At 39.3% G+C, this 15,680-nt stretch overlaps 1 protein-coding gene and 1 long non-coding RNA gene across 3 annotated transcripts; both read right to left on the reverse strand.

Moving 5' to 3' along the window:
• Nucleotides 1-2,498: 2,498 nt before the first annotated feature.
• On the reverse strand, nt 2,499-3,872 carry ppil1 (peptidylprolyl isomerase (cyclophilin)-like 1). Its single transcript, XM_046312349.1, has 4 exons — nt 3,682-3,872; nt 3,319-3,473; nt 2,910-2,978; nt 2,499-2,802 (listed from the first exon to the last, which is right to left on the reverse strand). Exons 1-4 carry the CDS (start codon nt 3,735-3,737, stop codon nt 2,582-2,584), a joined length of 501 nt encoding a protein of 166 aa, XP_046168305.1. The 5' UTR covers nt 3,738-3,872; the 3' UTR covers nt 2,499-2,581.
• Nucleotides 3,873-6,575: 2,703 nt separating this feature from the next.
• Nucleotides 6,576-12,274, reverse strand: LOC124002399. 2 transcript variants are annotated; one of them, XR_006833009.1, is made up of 3 exons: nt 12,048-12,274; nt 10,252-10,466; nt 6,576-6,929 (listed from the first exon to the last, which is right to left on the reverse strand). It is a non-coding gene; the product is annotated as an uncharacterized LOC124002399 (long non-coding RNA). The 2 variants fall into 2 exon arrangements; XR_006833008.1 differs by having other exon boundaries at nt 10,252-10,475.
• Nucleotides 12,275-15,680: the final 3,406 nt, after the last annotated feature.

The raw sequence follows: 15,680 nt of genomic DNA on the forward strand, positions 1-15,680 counted from the left end.
GTGTGATAAATGAAAAAAAGAGCGTTTCATAACGTAACGTCATTTTTTAAAATTCAAAAAGTCGACGATGAGCTTTCACAAAACACTTTGAAATACTTTTGTAATGCAACTTTAGGTATTAGTACACGTTAATAAGCGATGAAATTCATCAGGAGGCGATAACTTCTATAGGTGTCGTTTGGAAAAAAACATGGCCAAGAGAGCTCGACCAAAACATCCGGTCGGAGAATGGAGGGAAGGAGTTCCCTTGAACCGGTTAGACCAAGAATCAATTGCGAATCAAATGACAAGACTCTAGACAACGTGTGGTAGCTGTAGGCGCTGAAACCTCGGTCTCATGTAATTCGGTTCACTTTGAACAATTCCTGGAAGTAAGCGCAAGGATATTCATTTCCATTTTCAGTGATCAGGTTTTCCTGCGCTATTCAGTGAAACTCACGCTCTGTTAAAGTCACAGCCGTGATTTAACCAGTTTTAGAAACGTCAGAGTGTTTGCTATCCACACATACTAATACTATGCATATACTATATTCCTGGCATGAGTAGCAGGGCGCTGAAATGTTGCGCGATTTTTAACAGAATGTTCGAAAAAGTAGAGGGTCGACTTAACAGGTTAAAGAAAAAAATAAGCAAACACGTTTGGTGTTCGCCAAGAGGCATGTAATCTGGTCAGACGAGACTAAAATTGATATTTTAGGTCATCAAGGAAAACGCTATGTCTGGCACAAACCCAACACCTCTCATCACCCCGAGAACATCCCCACAGTGAAGGACGGTGGTGGCAGCATCGTGCTGAGGTAAATGTAAATGTGATGTTTTTCATCGGCAGGGACTGGGAAACTGGTTATTCAGTTTTTTATATCTCAAAAAATAAGGAAACGATTCATGGAAAATAATCTGCAATAACCTTCTCCTCATGAACCAAACTTCAGATTTACTACATTTTGTTTTTAGACTCATGATTGCACATAAACAAAGATAGTTCCTACATGATAGAGTTCTTACTTTGTTATCCAATTGATCTTGTGTCCTTTCAGTCATACTGTGAACCCCATTCATTGCTGCTCACAGCTTTATTTCAAGTTTGTCACTACGACCATGTCACCCACCGTGGTGTGTATTCAAAATTGACCAATAAAACAATTCAGAATAATAAAATAATATATCTTTCATCTCTGTGCTTCATAATTTTCTTTCGGTTTGCAAGGGGCTGAATGTACTATATCACCAGAGAAATCATCCGAGGGAGCGAAACAGCACCCCTCTATATCTGTATGTGTAGGCCATCTATCTGATGCTGTCTGGTCAAAAGGAATATGACATTGTTGCCGCCAGTAGCATTGTCAGCAAGGGAAGCCAGCGAACATTTGGCCTCCCTTGATAAAAAAGTATAAAATAATAGCCAATCAACCGTTGAGCTAAACTGAGGGAACTGAGCTATGAATGGTCCAGGAGCATCAAAAAAAAGTGTCAAGGGAAGCCAGTTTGGATTTGGATTCACTAAAGTCACATCGAGAGCAAAACGCAGAATGACAGAAAATAAAACTTGAATTGTAGCCTTGTGTTGTTGTCCTCTCGTTGCTAGTTCCCTAAATTAGACATGGATGGAAATAGGGATTTGGACTTGTGGTTTTACTTAATTCTCCCTACTGGCCAATAACGTCAAATCTGATCCAACCATTAATTCACACATTGTGCCCCTGGCTTGAGACGATGGAAGTTCGATATGTAGCCAGATGTAGTAGGCTAATGTTAACTATCTGGCCTGGCTCATTGTTGCCAATGAAAAAATTAGGCTAGCGAGAAAGCATTTTAGCCAGGTAGCCTACAAAAACAAAAAATAAAAGTGTGTACTGTACGAGTCAGACTGCTTCGTCAACATGAGAGGAAGATGGCATTTCTCTACAAATAGGGTGTCAGCATGTTTTTTCTACTTGCACAAACACGTGCACGCACATACGCACAGAGAAGTCAGAATCATGGACAGCTACATCATATTTAAGCTTACTTTGATTGCCTTAAATTGTTTTTGGAATCATTTAGTCGTAGACTAAGCATAGGTGATTAGATGATGAAGTGGTTGCTGGAATAGTGGAGGCAGCTCCTGTTTTCTTTGCAACTTGCGGTAACTCTGGTTCTAAATCAAATTGTTTAGTAGTCCGAAAATGTTGGAAGCATTCACTTGCCTGACCATGCTGTAAGTCATGTAACAGAGGTTGCTCTTCGGATTTATGATGAAACATAGGTGTGGTTGAATTGATTCTGCCACTGTGTCTTATTGTCTCGGCCTTAGGCCAGTACGTTTGCAAGGCATATAAACCAACAGCTTATAGAGCAAACAAACACAATTATCACAACATATAGGTTGTAATACGGTAATAAAAATTTTAAAAAGATGAGGGTGGGCCTTGCCCAGTGATTTTACCCACACACACTACACCCACAACAATTTAAGCAATTATGACAATGGTTACATTATTGATTGGAGAATACCAAAATTAATTCAAAGGCATTTATTACAAAAAAATCATGACAAAATGAATGTACAAATAAATGTAGCCCTTGGTTGTATGAATGCATCTCAGTTGGGTACAGTCGTCCTGAGGATTTTTATGTCATCGGCAGGTCGGTCTTGTGTGTTTGTTTCCACCATGCCGACGCGGTTGACCACTGCCATACCTTGGCATACCCTCCCAAAGATACTGTGCTTCCCATCCAACCACTGAGTAGGCCCCAGGGTCAGGAAGAACTGGCTTCCATTTGTATCTGGTCCTGCATTGGCCATCGCTAGGATCCCTGCACCTAGGGAGAGAGCACCATAAGAGAGCAGTAGAAAGCACCATAAAAATACTCCATTTTGGTACTATGATATGTTTGTTTCAATTTCATTACTGTGAGACTATTGTTACCTGTGAATTTCAGGTCAGGGTGAAGTTCATCTTCAAACTCTTTGCCAAATATGGAGGCACCGCCACGACCTATAAGCAACACACATTTACAGGGAGTAAGAATCTGATGTTGACATCAACAGATTTAGTCATCATTTGAGTGAGTGACTCTTCTTTTCTGTCTCCCTGTGACATTCTGAATGCATCTAAAAAGAAAGTGAACAGCTGATTCATGCTCAGGAAGACAAAAGCCTGGCAGTGGAACAAGTGGCATTCTGAAGAATTTATCCAGGCCTCATCTATGTTAATGTGTGTATATCTGTGTGTGTGTGTGTGTGTGTGTGTGTGTGTGTGTGTGTGTGTGTGTGTGTGTGTGTGTGTGTGTGTGTGTGTGTGTGTGTGTGTGTGTGTGTGTGTGTGTCTGTCTCACCTGTTCCTGTGGGGTCTCCTCCCTGCACCATGAAGTCCTTGATGATACGATGAAACTTTGTGTTGTTATAGTAACCTCTCCTGGCCAACTCAGAAAAGTTTTTGCAGGTTTTGGGAGCATGTCTCCAGTATAGTTCCACTGCAATTGTGCCCATTCTGGAACACAAGAGAGGGCATGGCATGTTGCTAAGATGGAGCATTCATTTTCCATCGGATATTAAATTAACCAATGGACAGCATTTGATATTCGAAAAACATGATTTGCGTAAATCCGAAAGAGTTAGCTAACTAGCTAACGTTAGCTATTCATTCACTCAAAACATTTAGCTAAGGTTAGTTAGGCTAGCAAGCCATGAGAACTTACGTTGTCTCCAGGCTTACTGTGGGTGGCTGCCAGGTATCTGGTGGTATTCCCGACATGGTGACTAAACAAATCTAGAGTAATTGTATAAATAAATATACTAAAACTGCAAAGTAGGGAATGTTGTGCGATGTATCAATGAAAACTGTCTAACGGCTACTGTGGTAAAAACCGGAAGTAATACCCCCGTATGTGCGCTGTGCCGGAAATGCATTTTTTTATTGCCTGAGTTCAGAATGGAACTTTACCGCCACCTAGAGCACAAAACGTATAGTACAACGACTGAAGATATAAGCTTTTTTTTAGCGGTAGATATATATACAAGGAATTGAGACTCCCATCTATGCTTCATGTGTGGCAGCATCAGTCTGTTCTAATTGGTGTAATCATGCTTCATCAGCAATTATAAACTGGATGGTTAGAGCCCTGAATGATGATTGGCTGACAGCCGTGGTATATCAGACCTTATACCACAAGGGTATAACAAAACATTTTTTTTTACTGCTCCTATTACGTTAGTATCCAGTTTATAATAGCAACAAGGCACCTCAGTGGTTTGTGATATATGGCCAATATACCACGGCTAAGGGCTGTGTCCAGGCACTCTGCGTTGCGTTGTGCATAAGAACAGCCCTTAGCTGTGGTATATTGGCCATATACCACACCCCTTCTGGCATTATTACTTAATAATACGTGTGTGTGAGTTGCTCAGTGTGTGCGTGTGTGTATGTGTTTGTGGGTGGGTGGGTGGGTGTGAATTCGTGGGCGCTCGCTCATGCTGTTTATAATGATTCATATGATAATGAAAAATACAAAAGAACGTTGATGACCTTTATTAACATAATCAACAAAATACCATTAGCAAATATCTGTTCAAGACATTTTACATACAAATACATAATTCCACCCAAAAAATTGACCTACAATTAAGCATTCTAAGCCAGTAATTGGAGAAATCATTGAGGGGTGAAAAAACATCACATGACCCGATACCAGTTCATTTGTACAGGATTGTCCAAGAGACTGACAGAGAAAGAGCGATGAGACACCTTGTAATGGACGGCATTACCAGACAGTATTAGACAGAGTAGCTAGATCTAAACTTGTCTGGTAAGACGACAATTACAAGGTTTAGGTAGGAGCATCAGAGGAAAGGAGCCAGGGTCTTTGTAGCTACAGCAGCTTGATGACAGACAAGCTGTGAAGACAGAAGACAGAAATGTTGGAGAATTGGAATAGTTTATAGAAATACATCATCAAGTTACCAGTGGTGAAAAATGTAAAAAATATATATCAAAGTTAATAGTTTATCAGTGGAGCAAAACATGTCAAAAGGCAAGATGACACAATCTTTCAATAATTTGAACTTTAAAAGTACATGCAAATGAATTATGTAATTGGCCTACAATTTCAGAGAACAGAATGAGTACGCAAAGGGGTGATTCGATATCTGTGTGTTAAACCAGAACTCAGAAGTACAGCCCTTGACAAACATCACCTTTGAAACACCTCAATCACCTTATGCTTTTATCTCTGTTGTCCATTGACTTGTACAGTCAACCTATTGTTTGAGAACACACAGTCTGATAAAATGATTCAAATTATAATATAATAAAATATGCCATCGAGCAGACTCTTTTATCCAAAGCGAATTACAGTCATCTGTGCATACATTTTCAAATCAAAGTTTATTGGCCGCATACACAGATTTGCAGAAATTATTGTAGATGCAGCAGAATGCAAAATAACAAAACAATATACACGTTATCCAGAAGAAAAAAAGAAATTAAGAAATATCAGAAGTTTCTATGTCAAAGACTGGAATATAAATATATACAGTACCAGTCAAAAGTTTGGACACACCTACTCATTCAAAGGTTTTTCTTTATTTTTATATATCTTCTACATTGTAGAATAATAGTGAAGACATCAAAACTAGGAAATAACAGACATGGAATCATGTAGTATCCAAAAAAAGTATTTTAGATTTTAGATTATTCAAGTAGTAGCCACCCTTTGCCTTGATGACAGCTTTGCACACTCTTGGCATTCTCTCAGCCAGCTTCATGAGGAATGCTTCTCCAACAGCCATGCTGGTTAAGTGTGCCTTGAGTTCTAAATAAATCACTGACAGTGTCACCAGCAAAGACCCCCACACCTCCTGCTCCATGCTTTACGGTGGGAACCACACATGCAGAGATCATCTGTTCACCTACTCTGCGTCTCACAAAGACAATGTGGTTGGAAACAAAAATCTCATATTTGCACTCATCAGACCAAAGGACAGATTTACACCAGTCTAATGTCCATTGCGCATGTTCCTTGGCCCAAGCAAGTCTCTTATTATTATTGGTGTCCATTAGTAGTGGTTTCTTTGCAGCAATTCCACCATGAAGACCTGATTCATGCAGTCTCCTCTGAACAGTTGATGTTGAGATGTGTCTGTTACTTGAACTCTGTGAAGCATTTATTTGGGCTGCAATCTGAGGTTGGTAACTCTAATGAACTTGCGACTGTGCCTGAAGAAACTTTCAAAGTTCTTGTAATTTTCTGCATGGACAGACCTTCGTGTCTTAAAGTAACGATGGACTGTCGTTTTACTTTGCTTATTTGAGCTGTTCTTGCCATAATATGGACTTGGTCTTTCACCAAATAGTGCTAACTTCTGTATACCACCCCTACCTTGTCACAACACAACATTGTCTCAAACGCATTAAGAAGTAAAGAAATTCCACAAATTAACTTTTAACAAGGAACACCTGTTAACTGAAATGCATTCCAGGTGACTACGTCATGAAGCTGGTTGAGAGTATTCCAAGAGTGTGCAAACCTGTGAGTGGCTACATTGAAGAATCTCAAATAACACTTTAACATTTTTTTGCTTACTAAATGATTCTGTATGTGTTATTTCATAGTTTGGATGTCTTCATTATTATTTTACAATGTAGAAGATAGTAAATAGAAAGAAAAACCCTTGCATGAGTAGGTGTGTCTAAACTTTTGACTGGTACTGTATACAGTATGCATATAATGTAGTGTGTTAGACAGCATATGAATAGAAAAGATGCGTACAACAGTAGTTATATAGGATGATCCATGACTAAAATACAGTATATACATATAGAGTGGGTAAAACAGTATGTAAACATTAATGTTACCAGTTTTCAATGACTCTATGTACAGCTGTCTCTAAGGTGCAGGGTAGAGTACCAGGTGGGAGCCGCCTAGTTCCTCGTCTCCCTTCACTTTTCCTTGAAAAATAGTGTGTTGAATAGAAAACAGGCCAATTGGTTTAGAGTTATAAATCAGTTGAGAGTTATAAAAGAGAATAGAGAGAGAGAGATAGAGAGCATGAGAGTAGGAGAGCAATAGAGATCGTTGTGTTTATTTTTCTCACACAGATCTCAGGTGTCAGCTACACAATATGCCACGCAGGTACAGTAGCGCTGGACCAATCACAAGCCAACTAAAGCACAGGCTCAGCTCCGACTGGGGGAGGGGTAGAGGAAGTGGCTCCTACTGCAACAGTAATTTCACTGGTATTCTTTAACTACTGGGTGGGGTGGAAAATCTACACAAAAGGCAGGAGGTAGGAAGGAACTACCTATCACAAAAGGGGGGTTAGGCAGAAGGTGTTCACCACAGACAGCGTCAATCTCTTTTCCTATGGGACTATCTCTGTCAGCCTTCACTGTCTCGTGTGTGCCACCTGTTCTGGTTGCTTCCTCCAGCCAGTTGTTCCATCATCTTATTATTTACCTATGTAGTCCTTTAAAAATAACTACCCTACTACAGCGTCCATATTTTCATGTGCTGTACTGTAAACTGGAGATCACCTGATTTGGAGTCTACAGCTGAACCATGACAATGCCATACAAGGGCCTCACTATTAAACATATAGCATTGACCAGAAAATGTACCAAGAACTATTTACAAACAGCAAATGCTTCCTGCTTCAGGTATGCTACAGTGCCGTTGCACCCCTATTGGTTGTTGGGATTATCGATGTGGTTGTTTGAAGGTCTTTCAGGGAACATCATTACCAGACAGTGTTAGAACATCTGTGTACAGCCGAGCACTGTCAGGTAAGATGTGCCCTGGAAGCCAGAGAAAGTGAATATCAAAAGCACATAACTATATCTATCTATATCCAACTCAGAGCATATCTAAGTCTACACAACCCTTAGAATACTACTCAAAGCTACCGGCAACTCATAAGATATTACTACACACTGGCTCAAGGACTAAGAAAATGCAGTGCTAAACGGGATTGTGTTTGTGTGTCGTGTGTTGACTCTATGATGCTTGCAGGGGGTCATCATCATCATTACCAGGCAGTATTAGAGAGAGTTATGACATCCAAAACTGCCTTGTAAGATGGAGATGGCCATCCAAATATCAACATTTCATTTACAAGAGCAACACAGATGCGGACAGTGTCAATAGGGGAGGCTACTGGTCCAGAAAAGCACTTACTGACTGCTGTGTTTACCAACCCTGACTGATTTTTTTGATGGTTTCCTTCAATAATTGTGCAACAACATCAGTAGACTAAGTCACTGTTAATAATTATCCAAACGCTACAAAACCGTTCCTTTTTATGATCCAAGAACCTAAACTATCATTTAAGAGGCTGCGGTTTTACAAAAGTTCCTTGACGTTATGCGATCTGCGCTGTTAGTTTTCAAAAGTATGGCACTGGGCCATCGCAAAGTCAAGCTTCAGCTGCATCAAACCGCTAAAGTATGATGTCAATCATTTAGTATTCTAGAGTACCACAGTGACAGGAATATCAGAAAAACTGCACTGACTTCAGAAATCAGATTACTGTCATGTCTAGATTTATCAGAGTATGTCATAGTTAGGGTTGCAAAGCCACCAGTAATTTACTGAAGTTACTGGAATCTTAAGGAATTTTGGTAATGAACAGAAAATCTATGGCAATCTATCGTAACTTTGGTAATTTATACTTGAATAACTTTTTTAAAAATGTATTCATATATAGTATTCATTTTTTGATATATATGTGGCCACGCTGTCCATGAGTTTCTAATTATTGGCCATATGGTTCAAGAGAAAATCACCCAATTAATAATAAGCATCTGATCAACAATGGCAGTATTTTCAATGCCATTATTTTCAATGGCATTATTTTTAATGCAATTCTTCTAACTATTGACTGTCTTCCATATACTAACAATGGCCACAAATTTGAAGCTCAAACATTGACAACAAATACATAATGACACAGTCAAATAAATAAAAGTGTGTAAAAAAAAATCTTAAGGATATTTCATGCTGAAACCCTCATATTAAACACCAATGGTGTTCACTAAGTTAATGGTTTATATTTAGGATAATGTTTTACACCTTTGTCACTGAATTATTAATTTTCTAAATCTCTTATTTCATTATTTCATATATTTTACATGTGATAAAGCCACACAGAGGGTCAGAGATTATTACAGACATCTGAAGTACCCAAATGGGCCACTACATGTCTTGCAATAGATTACATAACATCCTTGAAAGAACCCAAAATTCTGGCAGTTTACTGGTAAATGTGAAAGTTTCCAGTAATATACCCTCCCTTTGCAATCTTAGTCATACTAGATTATGACTGTTGAACCATAATACAGTTAACTATATTATTCCTTTATCATTGCCACATTGGCAAACTGCCACCAACGTTGTAGAATGCCCTCATTGACATTTCATGGCAAACATTATACATTACACAACAGCTACAGTGCATTCAGAAAGTATTCAAACCCCTTTGCTTTTTACACATTTTGTTGTGTTGTTGTAGCCTGAATTTGATTAAATTGAGGTTTGGTGTCACTGATCTAAACACAATATTGTATAATGTCAAAGTGGAATTAAAAGCTGAAATGTCTTGAGTCAATAACTATTCAACCACTTTGTTATGGCAAGCCTAAATACCTATATGTACAAACTTTATGCACTGTGCACAAGTCACACTGTTCCTGCACTGGTAAATACACTATCATAGCATTTAAAAATTGGTATTGTGTTATTTTACCATATACATATTGTCCGATTACATTAGCCCTTTCATGTGAAGTAACATTACTTTCAGTAGTAGATGTTTGACAGTCTACAAGTAAAATATTGTTTGATTTCTTTCTTTTGGGGCGGCAGGTAGCCTAGTGGATAGAGCGTTGAGCCAGTAACCAAAAGGTTGCTGGACCAAATCCCCTGAGCTGACAAAGTAAAAATCTGCCCCTGAACAAGGCAGTTAACCCACTGTTCCCTGGCAGGCAGTCATTGTGAATAAGAATTTCTTCTTGAATGACTTGCCTAGTTAAATAAAGGTGAAAGAAACATATATTTAAAAATTAATTCATGTTCAAAATACATAGCCTCCATTGCTGTCAGAAAAAGCATAAAGAAAAGGTTTTGCTCTGAAACAAGCAAAGCAAACATTACTTGATGCAAATGTCGTGAGAGCAGGAAATGTTGTATGGCAGTGGGAGCAGGTGAAAATGTAGGACAATACTCTGGGAGAGGGGGACTGAAAAGGAAATCAAACAGAAACACCTGTAATCTTACCGTTGTGAATAGAGCAGTAATTGTTTTTTTAAGTCAGGAGTTGTAAAAGGAGAAAGTAGAGGGGGACATATCTCAAATTTCCCCTTGGAGCCCAAGAGAGAGCCACATCCAGTCTCTCTCGGGTCATTCAAGGCCCCATGAAAGGCAAATCCCACAGACATGCCCTGATCCCTCCCAGTCATCAGCCAGGCACCATTTCAGTAGACAGACCAGCACTAGAGGCCCTCAGTGGGAGAAAAGGAGAGAGGGAAAGAAAATAGAGAACAAATATTTTAGGAGGCTGAAAGTACAATTAAATAAGGAAGCAATTTGAAACACAAACAATTTACATATTTGGACTCTATCAAATAATAATCTGATCCTTATCCCTAGTCTTGTCCCTAATCTATCCCCGGGGCTAAGGAGGATGTGATATTATATTCTCCTTGGATGAAACTTGTTTTCAATACTCCTGAGTAAAACCTTACTATAGGGTTAACATGACATTTTAACAATAATAGCTTTGCTCTTGAATAATTTAATAAACCTCTAAATTGTTTGAACAGTATATTGATGCATTTCAACTGATAAAAATATAGATATGACTTTACGCAATATGCAAAAATCTATTTTGCTTCACAGCCATACTGGTAAATCAGCATCTGCATGGTCACCACCTACCCTGAGTGTTTTGCATGCGCGAACAAACAGAAATGAAACAAAGGACCCAACCGGCTGCTTAGTCATTCTGACAAAATGGCTGCATGGTCTTAACCACACAAAACCAAGCTATGCACTACTTGACCTCTCACCTGTGAACAACATTATATCTTTATACATTTTTACCACACGTAGTCTATATGAGGCTATGCACATCGCCACATGATGCATCTTATTCTCGCAGGAGGAAATCATAAAACGCCATATGCAATGATATCTTGAGAAAATGACATTATCATTACCTGTAGATGACAGGTGTTGGTTGTGTATACAGTAGCATCAACTACTGCCTAAAACAGACTGTTTTAATGCATTTTCCTATCGCATCTTCCAGTTGAATGAGAAGGGGGAAAGCTCCTATTTAGTCTCTTCTCTAATCATACCAGTAAAAAACAAGTAAGAACAAGCCTGACCAGAGCCTTTTGAAGTTATTCTGAGAGAAGACAAACATGCCAGTTACATCTACTGTACTGAAAATAACTCTCCGCCTTTTCCCCTTTAAATCTGGAGCCGAACAATTGTGTGAGTAGAATTTGTTTTTAAATCACTGAATAGAGAAACTGTCTTTTTTACAGCATATCAACCACAGCATCAAGTAAATTCATCCATCAGGCCATCATGATTTGCTTATCCTGTACATAGTGGTATTGAGAAACTGTTGACACAACTCATTCTGTTGAGAGGTTTTAGACATAACTGGTTTGTCTAGTCAAAGAATAGAGGTTTTCCATTCTCCTATGTTTAGAGCATAAACTAGGGAGAGAGGCTACCTCCGGGAAATGACAGGTGTCTCTAATCTGATGCCATCACAGTCAAACACCCTTCAAACTCGAATTGTTTTCCCATAAGAAAAATCTTACTGCAGATAAGTAAAACAGGGAAATATACAAATACGGTCCTTAAAATAATATTATTCTGTGGTAGTGATATGATTATTTTCAAAAAGTCCCTTGCAAAAAAGTTCAAGTAAAAAATCTGACAACAATTAAGAAAAAAGTATAAAGATATGACTGTTAAAACACTTTGGTTTTAGAATTACGAGTTACTCTATCCTTCCTTGGAGCAGCCAGAGAGCGAGAAGACATAACAAGAGATACCATTGTGTTGCCGGGTCTTGTTGTGTTTTTTCTTCCTCTTCCCTCTTTCCTCCTCTTGCTGAACGATGAATGATTTCTTCCATTACTGGGTCAGATTCAAAAGGCAGAGGCCTCCGAGATTCAGGAGATCAGTTGATCAGTTGATGTAGAAGGAAGACATCAGAGGTAGAGGTTTCGGGTGATGTCCATCGGCAAGGGGCCCCGAAGTGGTAATGATGTTACCTGGTTAAGCTCCTAATACAAAGAGTCTGAGTTTGTAAAGGGCTTGATTTACATGTACACCTACCAGCCCTACCTCAGAGTCTCTCCACGATGTAACCAATCACCTTGCACCAAGCACCAAGCAGGTGTGTCTCCTTCACTGTGATTGGTCGGGTCAACCTACTGAGAGTCCACTGGGGTATGTGTGTTCGTGCATGTATGACATCAGCTTTACAGTTGAGAACCACGCCTTATCCGGCATGGCTTCTCTTCCTCATCTCAAGCACGCCTTTTCCCTATGACCTGAGCTCACGTTGAAGATTCAAATGAATTAACAAAGTGCATGGGTATACAGTACAACATCATAATTGAACTACTATTGGAGTGTAAACACAGTAAAAGGTATAAGGTATAAGTAATAGTAAAACCTTGAGGTCAGAATACATACATACATCTATCCAATCATATTCTCTAAAGCAGTATCTAATCATATTCTCTAAAGCAGTATCTAAACATATTCTCTAAGGCAGTACTAACATACAGTACCTCACTCAACTGATCAAGGGCTTGATGATTAGCTGATTTGTTAAACTCAGGTGTGCTGGACTAGTACTAAACTGAAATAAAATCAACTGTTTGGGTCCCGGCAGGTAAAACTGGTGAAAGGCCATGTAGTCATAGACATGGTGGTACTGAAATGAACTGAGAGAAAAGACCACCAGACCAGCTTTACAAACCTGTAACACTGACTGGAGGTCTATACAACTGAGCTATATAGGGCTGTGTCAATTTAGCTGTTAGCCTAGCAATAGTTTTCTTTTTTTGACTGGTTTAACTATACACTCCCCGACTTATTTATTTGGACAGTGAAGCTAAAACTTTTCATTTGCTCTATGCTCCGGAATTTTGGATTTGAGATCAAATGTTTCATATAAATTGACAGTACAGAACATAACATTTCATTTGTTTCACCATTTAGATATGAAAGCACTTTATGCGCTTGTCCCCCCCTATTGGAAGGTGTCATAAGTATTTGTACAAATTCACTTATGTCAAAAGTTTAGAATTTGGTCCCATATCCATAGCACACAATGATTACAGCTTGTGGCTCTACAAACTTGCTGGGTACATTTGCTGTTTGTTTTGGTTGTGTATATATTATATATATATATATATATGTTTCAGAGCATGTTGTGCCCAATAGAAATGAATGTACATCATGTATTGTGTAATTTTGGAGTCACTTATTGTTAATAAGAATAGAATATGTTTATGAACACTTCTACAACCCATTTAATCCCATCGGTCACAATGGAGAGATAAAACTTCTTTTTTTTTACTTTACAGGCTCTAGAGATTAAAGTTGTACTTATCAACAAAGTCATGTATTATGCATTACTAAGTTGTGTAGTATGATTCAGAGAAGTTTAATCGGATTTCTCTAAATTGTCACAAGAACAAGCGAGTCGGGAAGCAAATTCAGGGAGTGAGTGTTTTAATAAAATAAACATAATCCAAAACGAGAACCACTAACAGCACATAGACATGAAACAAACTGAAACAATGACACCTGGGGAAGGAACCAAAGGGAGTGGCATATATAGGGAAGGTAAATCAGGGAAGTGATGGAGTCCAGGTGCGCATAACAATGTTGGTGGGTGTGCGCCATAACGAGCAGCCTAGTGACCTAGAGGCCGGAGAGGGAGCACACGTGACACATACATTTCCAAGCCCTACTTCTACGGACAAATGTGGCACCAGAAGTCTGTATTCAACAATTTTAAAAAAATACTTCGATATTTTTTTTTGTAATATATATTTTTGTAAATATAATGTTTAAAGGGTATAGCTACTGCAGATAACATATGTGCCTTCATTTTCAATACATTGAATCCATGATGCTCGTGGTATGAGAAAATATCTCAGCAGTTACATTTATGACCAATGGGAAAATACAGTGTCTCTAACTTATTATATATATTTAATCATATAAGATTATTTATTTTTTCAGTAGATTGAAGGTGAGTTGGTTATAGATATACTTGATCAAGATGATCTTACAGATTATTTTACCATTATCCATTAGCCTTTACATACAATATATATATACAAAAGTATGGTATGTGGACACCCCTTCAAATCAGCGTATTCAGCTATTTCAGCCACACCCGTTGCTGACAGGTGTATAAAATCGAGCACACAGCCATGCAATCTCCATAGACAAACATTGGCATGAGAATGGCCTTACTGAAGAGCTCAGTGACTTTCAACGTGGTACCGTCATAAGAAGTGAACTTTCCAACAAGTCCATTTGTAAAATGTCTGCCCTGCTAGAGCTGCCCCGGTCAACTGTAAGTGCTGTTGTTGTGAAGTGGAAACGTCTAGGAGCAACAACGGCTCATCCATGAAGCGATAGATCACACAAGCTCACAGAACGGGACCGCCAAATGCTGAAAAACGTGTAGCAACACTCACGACTGCGTTCCAAACTGCCTCTAGAAGCAACATCAGCACAAGAACAGTTTGTCGGGATTTTCATGAAATGGGTATCCATGGCCAAGCAGCCGCACACACAAGCCTAAGATCAACATGCGCAATGCCAAGCGTCGGCTGGAGTGGTGTAAAGCTCGCCGCCATTGGAGCAGTGGAAACGTGTTCTCTGGAGTGATGAATCACGCTTCACCATCTGGCTGTCCGATGGACTAATCTGGGTTTGGTGAATGCAAGGAGAACGCTACCTGCCCAACTGCATAGTGCCAACGGTAAAGTTTGGTGGAGGAGGAATAATTGTCTAGGGCTGTTTTTCATGCTTTGAGCTAGGCCCCTTAGTTCCAGTGAAGGGAAATCGTGCTTCCAACTTTCTAGCAGCAGTTTGGGGAAGGTTGGTGTGGAAGAACTTGACTGTCCTGCACAGAGCCCTGACTTCAACCCCAACTTCAACCCCACCTTTGGGATGAATTGAAAACTAATGGCGATCCAGGCCGAATCGACCTCAGCTCTTGTGACTGAATGTCCATGCAGCAATGTTCCAACATCTAGTGGAAAGCTTTCCCAGAAGAGTGGAGACTGTTATAGCATTAAAGGGGGGACCAACTCCATATTAATGCCCATGATTTTGGACTGAGATGTTCGACAAGCCGGTGTCCACATACCTTTGGTCATGTATAGTATGTTTAAATCCCTGATTTTTTTAAATATTTTTTTTTTAACTTAACCCCTTTTTCTCCCCAATTTCGTGGTATCCAATTGTTGTAGTAGCTACTATCTTGTCTCATCGCTACAACTCCCGTACGGGCTCGGGAGAGACAAAGGTTGAAAGTCATGTGTCCTCCGATACACAACCCAACCAAGCCGCACTGCTTCTTAACACAGCGCACATCCAACCCGGAAGCCAGCTGCACCAATGTGTCGGAGGAAACACTGTGCACCTGG

The sequence above is a fragment of the Oncorhynchus gorbuscha genome, linkage group LG18, assembly GCF_021184085.1.
Source record: "Oncorhynchus gorbuscha isolate QuinsamMale2020 ecotype Even-year linkage group LG18, OgorEven_v1.0, whole genome shotgun sequence".
In the NCBI taxonomy this organism is placed as follows: domain Eukaryota; kingdom Metazoa; phylum Chordata; class Actinopteri; order Salmoniformes; family Salmonidae; genus Oncorhynchus; species Oncorhynchus gorbuscha.

Excerpts from the sequence above, each read along its gene's own strand:
- ppil1 (XM_046312349.1), bottom strand. The coding sequence starts at position 3,737 with ATGTCGGGAATACCACCAGATACCTGGCAGCCACCCACAGTAAGCCTG. Across the intron at positions 3,474-3,681 it reads ACAGTAAGCCTGGAGACAAC|AATGGGCACAATTGCAGTGG; the intron begins GTAAGTTCTCAT and ends CTTGTGTTCCAG. Across the intron at positions 2,803-2,909 it reads CCCTGACCTGAAATTCACAG|GTGCAGGGATCCTAGCGATG; the intron begins GTAACAATAGTC and ends CTCTCTCCCTAG.